Source organism: Oculina patagonica, chromosome 9 (genome assembly GCF_052425735.1).
Source record: "Oculina patagonica isolate OP01 chromosome 9, crgOcupat, whole genome shotgun sequence".
Lineage (NCBI taxonomy): Eukaryota > Metazoa > Cnidaria > Anthozoa > Scleractinia > Oculinidae > Oculina > Oculina patagonica.
Window position 1 is genome coordinate 2,346,552 of NC_135766.1, and position 10,609 is coordinate 2,357,160.

Below are 10,609 nucleotides of genomic sequence, written 5' to 3' on the forward strand. Positions count from 1 at the left end.
TTTAAAGAGCCACTCTTAAAGAGGTCTTTATGTTATCGTTAACAAACATGCCTGGCAAGATATTCCACGTGTCATTCTTTCGACTTCTCGATAGTTTAAGACTTAGCTGTTTGCCTTTATATATGAAACAAAAGTATTTTCGTCGCCCGATAGAAAATGGTGTTTTACTGGCTCGATTAAGCGACATTTATGGTTGCCTTTTTTTTTCAACAGAAATGGCGAATTCTATGAAGATTGCTCTTGTGGGCTTTCTGTTACTGTTCGTTGTGTTGGAAGAATCCAAACCCGTCTTGGCTAAGAGACGTAAACGGCTAAGACAATGGGTAAAGCTCTTAGAAGAGGGTATGACAGAAAAATCATTTCAATAAATGCATTTAAGGTAATTCATCTGTATAACATTGCGCATCCCGTACTGCTCATAATTTTAGGCGTGGTAAGCGCGCGCACATTAAGAAGATGACGGCTTTTTATACGGCTTGGCTCGGAAAAGAGATAAATCGTCATTTTCTCGTAAACGAGTACCAGGACTTATCATTGTTTCTTCTCTTCTGAGTCTAGCAATCACCTTCTTTCTATAAAATGAATATGAACAAATTTCTATTGTAGAAAAATGAAAAATGAAAAAGTGAACTTAGCCAGTACTCGAGATGATAAAATTGCTGATATTGTAAGGAATCATGTGGTATATTCAAGGTATTCCTGCTCCTAAACGAATACGGGGGCCCCGTTTTTTTTATGTCAAAACTTAAGTTCTCTTAGGATGAACAACCAGTAGGCAAAGTTTGAGTTAAAATCTATATATTGTCAGATCTATTTCGGTGGAGTTACCTTAAAGTGCCTATGAAGTAAAAAATAATTTTGATCAATTTGCTTTTTTATGTCTTAGTTAGCACGAATAAGCGTGTTTAAGAGATCAAAAGCGCTTTTTTCTAGTATTTTTTGAGCCTCGAAGTTTGGATTTCGCAATTTGAAGTGGGTCCTTTTCGCGCGCGGCCAAACGCTCCGGTTTCACCGGAAATGACGTACCTAGTGGTTCTAAAGACACCAGGATTATGGCGTAAAGAGAGCAAAGAGGGCTGGCGAAAGCTATATTTCGGCTTTTGAGTCAAACTAAGGCAATTGCGCAAACGAAACTGCAAAAAATACACTTATTTCCTTTGGTGAAGCTTCGCAGAGTAAATGGAAGCGAAATTTCCATGTGTATCGTAAAGCTATTCGTTCTGATGAAAACGCAAGAAGAAACCAATTCTGTTCCGTCGGCAGTTCAAGGATCGCTGTTCTCAGCACAAGCTCTTCCTTGCCACAAATGAAACGATAAAGTCATGAAGCGAAGAGGACATTTATTAAAAGAGACCTCTGTAAAGGATATGGTTCTGCCCTGACTAGCCGAAAGAAAGATTTAGCACTCGCGCCAGGAGTTTCCCGGCGCGCCATAATAAACAAGACGAAGGACTTTATTGAAAGCCTATATGTTACACAGCTGGGTACAGTATATACGTGGTATTCTTTTATTATGAGACTTCGTTCCTCAAAATGTAATTTCTATGGTTAGTAGTTCGTTTTATCATTCGTAAGGTAGCAGTCGTTTCCTTTCCCAAACACTTGAAACGATCGATCGCCAGACGCAAACTAATGCATCTGTGAAAGAAGCAAAAATATGGAATGTAAATTCGACTTGAGTGAGTTAGAAATGCTTGTTTGTTTTCAAGTAGCGCGCTTCGAATGTTGTCATTCACGTCTGCATTTCCGGCAGTATTCTATGGCGAATGCACTTTTAAACAATACACTGAGATCTTGCAAAATCTTGGACAAATTTTACGGCTGCGTTCGCCGGAATTATTTGCCGATAAACACGCACTGTAATCAGGATTTATCGTATCCGGATAAAGACGGTTGAAAATATACCGTAGAGCTAACGAATCATAAAGGGCAACAACTGCAGTTCTGTTTATTCTTGAAGAGGAAATTATTGGTTTCGTTCAAGTCAAAAAGTGCTAATCTTGAGTTTGAAGAAGTGTTATCTTGCCGTGTTGTCAAGTTTAATCACAGGCAGACAAGACTCTGTGTTTGAGGCCGCGTGACGTAAGCGTCACGGTATGCGCTATGCAGAAAAATTTTTTGGGACCACTTTTCAATCGAGCTTGGTAACCGTCGATAATTTGTCACGGTCGTGATCTCGGCTCCACTTTACTCAAAATGGCGGCGCTTTCGACTCTGTACGTCGAGATCAAATTTACTTGCCGAGATCCGCACGAGATCCACATTTCATCGAGAAAGAAACACCGCACTGATGAAAGGCGAGGAAAAACATGTGGCCAGAGCAATCGATGTGGCTGTAGGTCTACAAAATCGAACAAGATCCAGCAACGAAAAAGTGGTCCCAAAACATGTTGACAACCAGAGCGAGAGATATTTTGGGACCACTTTGAAGTAAGCGATTAAATTACGGCTAAGGTAAGGAATTTTTAAAAAGAAATGCTATTGGTTTAAAAATGTGACATTTATTTCAATGAATAAACAACGGCTTTCCTGTATTCTGATTGGCTGTAATAATTTTCTATGGCATGGTATAAATATATAAATATAAGCTCATACACTGTACATATATAACCAAAAAATGAAGTGAAATAAGACATCCTTTTAAAACATCTTGTTGGGCAACTTACATGTAGCTGGATGTTCTAACTGTTGAAGTAATAAATCCTTGAACAGCAAAAAAATTTGTCTGAAGAGATTATATAGTTTTCACCAGAAACTGCAGAATCTGTGGAGATAATGAATGGTTTTTCTTCAGGCATGGGATGAATTTGGATTTCCAATTAGTTTAAAAAGAAATTCTGCTTTATTAGGGAGGAGCTTAAATTGTTTTTCTTTCTTCCTTTACAGGGACTGTTACCTTGCAATACCGCAACAACTAACTTACTGACTAGCAGACTGATGACTGGAATGTTACAAGAGCTTAAGTTGTTTACATGTTCCTAAAAAGCCATTCTGTAAGTGTAAATGTACAAACATGAATTTGACACATTCAGGTTCATTAATTTGACAGCCACTAACGAGTGTGTCTAGCATTTGGAAGGTTCAACTTCACATTTCTGGCCAGATTACGCTGGCGTTTTCTGTTTGATGCAGTCTTCCTTAAGGTCAGCTGATGTTTTCCATTAGTTGCCTTTTCCTTTACTCCTTTCAAAGATACCTTTCGACCACTTGGTTGTGGCACTGATGTTTTTATCTTGGACTTTCGTCTTGATATTGAAGTTGGCTGTACCCTGATTCTGGCCCTACTGTTGTGAAGAATGGGCAGTTTAAGTCCATGTTGATCTTTACCAAAGTTTACAAATGCTGTTGCAAGTGCAGCAACAGGGGCATGACCTCTTGCCTTTGATATTATCTTTCTGTAAACTTCTAAGTATTTCATATAGCAAGCCCGAAAATTCTTATCAGTTGTTTTGAGCTTCAGTTCAATGTCATCTTGCACCTGTCTGTGAAGTCTCAGTATGTCGTCTATTTTAATATCAGCTTCTACCCCAGACTCTTTGTCAGATGATTGGCTGCTGGAAATGTCATCTTTGGTTGGAGGGATAGCAGAATCTACATCCATGGGGATAACATAGTCGTTACTGTTCATGTCAGAAACAGCATGTTGATTTTGATGGAGATGAACAAATTTTTGTAACTGTAGCTCTTTGTGATCTCCAATAGCAAGTTTTGCAAGACTGAACCTTTCCTCTGGTCTCTGAGGGATGAAGTTAATTCCAGCGATACCATATTTTAGCGCCACTGCAGCTTGATGTGCACAGGGGTTGCCATTGCTTCCCAACGGACAAGAACACATTCCAGTTCTACAGTCCACTTCATAGTTGAGCTCTGAATTGGTTCTACTTGGTACAATAAATTTCAAAGAGTCATGACTGCTTTGTTTGATAGCACTGAGTTGGACTGTTGAGCCTGTAGCACCAAAAAACCTTGGAGCCAGATGAAGATTTTGAGTTTTGCCGAAGGCAAGGGCGAGTAATTTTCTTTGAAAGTACATTTCAAGGTCTTCTGTGATAAATTTAAATAGTTCAATCAGGTTGTATGCTCTCATTCTGTGCAAAATCACACTCTTAAAGATGTTTATCATTGATTCAGTATAGTTGTCAGTGTTATTTCCTCTGGTTATTAGTTTCTGTCTATGACAGAGAGCCCATTCTTCCTGCCTCTTTAACGATTTTTTCAGGTATTCCTGATAATTGGAATACTTTAAAGTAAGCTTGTCAGTTAATGCAGCTTCTGCTGCTGATTTAAATTCTTTCTGTGAGGCTGCGAAAACAAGCTTCTGAAAATGTCCCATTAGATGTTGGCGATCTTCTTTGCTAATATTGTTGTTGGAGTTAAAAAGCCAACGCCAGACAGCTTGTAGGAAGTGAAAAGTACAAAGTAGTAGTAGAGAGTCTTTCCAAGTGTCTGACAGAGCTCCTCTTTGTCCTGAGTCATCGTCGGTCATAAATATCTGTGGACCTGTTTTTGGCCCTCTACCACCAAAGGCATGGGGTGGCAAAACATTTTGTAGCTTTTCTAAACACTGATTAGTGACATATTGTGATTGCCCAGATGTGATCCACACACCCAGAGGAAGTGCACCAGCAGGGTGATGGGTACACATGAAATAGACAGGGTTGTTGAATCTGTCAAGGCTTCCTGAAGCATCAAGGAAGGCCATTTCTCCTGCTTGTCTAAGTTGGTGCACTCTGCTCATGAGGGGTGTGCATATGGCAACAATCAAAGGCTGTTCAGAGTTTTCAGATTGTTCGAAGGTCTGCAGAAAACATTTTCCTCCTTTGGTAGCATTCTTATTATTGTAATCTTCTATAGTTTTTGCAAGAGTGTTAAACATGCTCTGACCATTTGGGGCCCCCTTTCTGTCTAGTTGCCATTTTCCATACATGTAGTTCACATCAGTCAGTGATGGGCAGTACTTTCGATCTGCCAAGAGCATGATGGAAATTGAGTCTTGCATGAGTTTTGTCTCATGGTGGTGGAATGCTTCAGAGGCAGACATACCGTTATCAAAATAGCCTTCAAATGCAGCTTTAGTGGAAGGCAGTATTGGGCAGAAACTTTGTAGGTGGAAGCTGTTAATGCTGTGGTTGTGATTCCACCACAATTCAACTTCACACATTTCATCTCTTGTCCGTTTGGTGAAAATTTTAATGGACAACTTGCTTCCACAGTCTGTCTTTTTGTCCCTATTTTTTGACAGGAGATCAAGTTGGTTAGTCTCTGTGTTCATTGGGTGAGGCTGCTTTTGGAACTGTTTTTTCTTTTGTGCTTCAGCTTTGGCAGCTTCCTGTTTCTTTGTTAGTTTCTTTCTTTTGCACTGGCATATGTACCATCTTGCAAATGAAACTCTCTTTCCACTTCGTGCTCGGCCACCACTTTCTGTGTTATATTTAATGTTAGATGATATGGCAAGTTTGGACAACCAGTTGTCTACTTCTTCCTTGCATGTTATATCCTTTATACAGAATTGTACTTTGAAGCTATCTTGCACCATTCCTGGCAGGTCTTCAAATTCAATGCATTTGTATTGGTAGTCTGGTGGCAAAATGGCAGCTACATTAGTTGGTAATTCTGCAGAATCAAGTCTCCTTTTTTTTGGCGGCACAGCATTAGAGTAACAATGATCTTGATCCACAGAAGTACTGGATGGATTTCCACTTGAACTGGGCATGTTTGGCTGGTTGGCAGTTAAAGCTGACCCAGAAGTTTGATGGCCAGTCATTGCTTGGTTGTTTGGTTGGTTGAGAGGTGGAGCTTTCCTTGACCCAGATGATTGTTGGCCAGTTGTTGCTTGGCTGTTTGATTGTTTCACAGATGGGTTTTTCCAGTTGTTGCTTGGCTGTTTGATTGTTGCGCAGATGGGTTTTTTTCAGTTGTTGCTTGGCTGTTTGATTGTTTCGCAGATGGGTTTTTTTCAGTTGTTGCTTGGCTGTTTAATTGTTTCACAGATGTGTTTTTTTCAGTTGTTGCTTGGCTGTTTGATTGTTTCGCAGATGGGTTTTTTTCAGTTGTTGCTTGGCTGTTTGATTGTTTCGCAGATGGGTTTTTTTCAGTTGTTGCTTGGCTGTTTGATTGTTTCGCAGACGGGTTTTTTTCAGTTCTTGTTGCTTGGCTGTTTGATTGTTTCGCAGATGGATTTTTTTCAGTTGTTGCTTGGCTGTTTGATTGTTTCGCAGATGGGTTTTTTTCAGTTGTTGCTTGGCTGTTTGATTGTTTCGCAGACGGGTTTTTTCAGTTCTTGTTGCTTGGCTGTTTGATTGTTTCACAGATGTGTTTTTTTCAGTTGTTGCTTGGCAGTTTGATTGCTTCACAGGTGGGGTTTTCCCTGACCCAGATGATTGATCACCGGTTGTTGCTTGGCTATTTGACAAGTTGACAGATGGGGTATTCCCTGACCCAGAGCTTTGTTGGCCAGTCATCACTTGGCTGTTTGACGTGTTAAGAGTTACAGATGTTTGCTTGGCATTTGTGGTGTGGATGCTTGAGGTTTTTGCTTGCTTTTTTTCTGTGGCTTGATTCACTGAATTTGATGTTTTGGCTTGTGATGCTACTCCTGGTCGTGTTGCACTGAATTGATCTTCATGTACATCTGTTAGATTGGCTGTTGGGGCTTTGTCTGATGGTGGTTTCCCTTTGCACTTTTTAGCTTTCGTAGCTGTGCCTTTTGCAGTTTTAACATTCTTGTTTTGCATGGGAGGTTTAATGTCCAGTGACAATGAATTTCTCACTATGTCGAGAATGAGGGAGTAGCGAAAAGTAACCATTTGATCTTGAGTGAAATCAAGGGACAGTCCTAGAGAAACATGCTGTGCCCACTTGGCAACAAACACTCCACAGTCATCACTGTTGAGCTGCTGTGCAATTTCAGAGGAAGGAATGACAAAATAGTTCCACCCGTGGAAGTTCAAATTCCTCCCTGTGTTTGTGGCTAAACAAGTTAGGAAGTTGTTGATTCTGGAAAATGCCATCTTTGCACCAGCACCATTGTACAAAGAGTCAATATAAATTGTCATCTTCTCTTTCACGCTCACAACAACTAGGCACCAGTGTCTGCCATGGTTGAATGGGGCAAGAATGACCTCTGAGTCAAGGATGTTGCTATAGAGTTGGTGAAACTTGTACCTTTGAAACACTTCCATTGAAGGTGTTGCCATTCTTAAAAAGATGTCTGAGTTTAGGGTACTCACTTTATTTCCCACTGAGGTGGCTTTCTCCTCAATGGGTAAAAAGATTTTGTTGAGTAGGAAGTTTGACAGCCAGGAGCCTTCTTCCTCGTCCTGGCAGAAGCTGATGGAGGTCCCCACTTTCCCAGCCCTGTGTTCTGGGGTGGTTTGGGATTGTGTGTCTCATGGTGACAATAAGTTCTGCCTGCTCCTTTTCAGACTCACACATTGGTGTATACTGAAGGCCTGGGTAGCCCTGTGCTGTTCTGCACACTGCTGGAGTTCTTGCATCACACCATGGCTCTGTGACATAATACGAAGGGGGAGTGGCTTGTTGAATGTGGATTGTTTCTTGGCTGTCTGAACTTAAAGGATGATGTTTGAGGTATGTATGAGGAGTGAAAGAACTCAACCCTTGTGACATCTCCACCACAGGGTCAGCGGAAATGTCCCTTTCATAGAATAACAAATAGGCTTGTTGGTTAGTAGCCTCAAAGGTGGTGCACTCTTTGATGCGTTCATCATCTGCACAATACCATAACCCATTTCGTTTCAAATAACACACATAATGACCAGAGGAAAGCTTATTACCAATGTGCACTACAACAGCGACAAGCTTGTAAGATATTCTACTGGTTTCCATTGACTTAGAATCATCTGAGATATGCATTTCACAGAGTTTAAGTGTCTCATCATATTTCACAATGTGCTGGAACTTTTCACCATTGGAACTAAATCGTAGCAGCTGTAGGCAGATTGTGAAAGGTAATTTCCCAATGACCAAACGTTTCCAGGCCTCAGTGTGGTCCTTGCAGCTCAATGGGGGAAAGTAAAAAAGAATGAGATCCACCAGGTAAATAGAAAATTTATAATAGGAGGTACATGTAATAAGTTCTAAGGTGGTGTTAAGGGGAGTGTAAATGTTACTCTGTAATTTAAATCCACATGCACTGGTATGCCTACTAGTTAGTTGTTTGACTGATAAATATGATCATAAAAAGTATTATGTTATGGTTAAAGCCTGATAAGTGATAAGCATCATTTTTCTTATTGAAATGTTAAATGTATGGCAGGGTATATTAGGTCATTTGGACAAAGGAAATGCTCACCGAAAAAAACAATAAAAATTTTGTTTAACACATTAAGACAATTACCGGTGAATTGAAGGTGAAATTGAAATTGAAATTGATTCTTTTTACAGGAAATCTTTCCTGTGACACCTTGTATGTTCACTTTTCCCAAAATCATTGAAAATTTCAAAATTTTAAACAAAGAATGTGGTTTCTAAACTCAATTAGCATGAATAATAATGTTGTAATTATTTCTCTGTATTTTAGTTGCCAAAGGGGGAGACATCAAACACTCAACAGTGTTTTTTCACATGTACAAACATCTCAAAACAATATGCTCTTTAAGGTAACAAAATCCTGACTCTCATTGTTAAATTAATTGATCTGATGAAGGTGCTTAGGAGCCTTTATTTTTAGTGTGATCTAGGACATACTTGTAACAGGTGTATGGTGTCTCCAACTGTATTGGTTTGCTGTTTGAGTCAATAAGTTGCTGCAAACTATAGTCCTATTGAAAAAAAGATCTGTATTTAGCACTGAGGTGTATGGGAAGTCATTGTCATTTAGAAATGCAAACTGTCATGTAGAATTACCAGACTATGTATTGAAGTTGAATTAAATTTGTGGTACCAACAACACTGTGGTGGCAGTTTTCATGATTGACTCTTCTCATTTGCATTAATTCAACATAAACAATGCAATTTTGTTGTTCCTACCCATTGCCTCCCATCTAGGCTTATTTTTATTCTAATGTTAATGACCAGAAAAGGGCCATCATGATTTATTATAAGATTCAGTGTAACATGAGCTTGAATCTCCCTTTATTAAGGAAGTCTTGTCATTTTTTTATGTGCTAACAAATGATTACTGATTTCTTTGTAGCAATTGAATCACATTGATCATGCAGGACATACCTTGACAAGATGAAGAGGAAGAAGTGTTTCCATTGTAGAGTTGCAAGTCACATTGTTGCAACCCAAGCATACTACTTCACTTCTCAGATTGAAGAAAAATATTTTGAGAAATGACAGATCAACCTTTTTGGGAATGAAACCATTGTTTTGGCATCCACTGGTTCTGTAACCCAACACTCGGCAGAATTCTTGAAAAAACTCAGCAGCACACTGCTGTTGGCCTTTCTGAAACCTGCAGTTAATGCTGGGAAGCATGCCCATAAGAGAGGAAGGATGAACTAATCCAGGAGCAGTCTTGTAGGCAGTGATAAAGGATTTGGTACTGCACACAATACAGGGCTTTCCTGTGGAGTATTAATTAATTACGTTATATATGTAAGCCAGTTTTGTTGTCAACTTGAAAATGACATGCAACTCATTACATAATTTTTTGCACTTACAATTTCCAAGTTAAATCAAAAAGAGTTGCAAAGATGGTAAAAAATTAGATAAATACCCCCACATCAAGAAGTTAGCAAGTAGACAACACACTTAGTCAATCATTCAAACTTAAATTTTATTTTGTTAAAAAAAAATATATTTTTTGATTCTACACCTGTTATTATTTCTACTGATCTGTAATGCAAGTTGATGGACATCTCACGGTGCTCAAGATGGTGCCTGACTGATTATTGATTTAATGCAAAGAAGACAAACTAGTTTTATTTATATTTTTTCATTTCCTTTTAGAGCTTTTGACATCTCAAGGAGATTTCTTCCCAGCTATAAACTCCTTCATGGACTTGTAATTCTTGTAGTTTTTAGTTGCTGTTTGTCATTAAATTGAAAAAAAAAATGGTTTGTTTACACGTAAAATTAATTATAAACCTTCCCCCCCACAGCCCCCCCCCCTCCCCACCCTCCTCTCCTCTGCTAGGGGTCTATGGCCTGCATAATAATTATTAAGATTTCATTGTTCCTGCTTATTTGCAAAGCAAATTTAGAGATCGTTTGTTCTAAATTTTCAAACATCAATGATCATGGAACATGGAGATGCTACAGTGGGGGTGGGGGAGGCTTATAGTCATACACTTCTCACCTGTTCTTTTAGCAGAACATTTCTCTCTGTTATGTTGAATGCTTTCAAGGCCCTTTGAAAACCTTTCTACTGAAAGCACGGCTTGCAGAACACTATTAGCAAAGCAAGTATTGTTTAAATTCTGAATGCCTCGTGGTGTCAGACACATCTTGAATGGACACAGATATTCAAACGGAGAAGGGTAATACACTAACAGTTGAACGAGTGATCAGATCGCAAGGGAAATAATTTCTCAGTCGGTCGCTGACAGAGAGCTGAGCAGAAAGACCGGCGCGCGAAATTCCCGCCAAAATATAAGTTTTAATACGTCATGAGCCTAAGTTAGAGAACGATGTCTCAAAT

At 39.3% G+C, this 10,609-nt stretch overlaps 1 protein-coding gene and 1 long non-coding RNA gene across 2 annotated transcripts; one reads left to right on the forward strand and one right to left on the reverse strand.

The window, feature by feature from the left end:
- Window positions 1–2,188: 2,188 nt before the first annotated feature.
- Window positions 2,189–9,977, forward strand: LOC144665452 (uncharacterized). Its single transcript, XR_013572944.1, has 3 exons — window positions 2,189–2,454; window positions 2,887–2,993; window positions 9,158–9,977. It is a non-coding gene; the product is annotated as an uncharacterized LOC144665452 (long non-coding RNA).
- LOC144666529 (uncharacterized) lies at window positions 3,066–5,198 on the reverse strand. Its single transcript, XM_078527949.1, has 2 exons — window positions 3,197–5,198; window positions 3,066–3,095 (listed from the first exon to the last, which is right to left on the reverse strand). Exons 1-2 carry the CDS (start codon window positions 5,159–5,161, stop codon window positions 3,066–3,068), a joined length of 1,995 nt encoding a protein of 664 aa, XP_078384075.1. The 5' UTR covers window positions 5,162–5,198.
- Window positions 9,978–10,609: the final 632 nt, after the last annotated feature.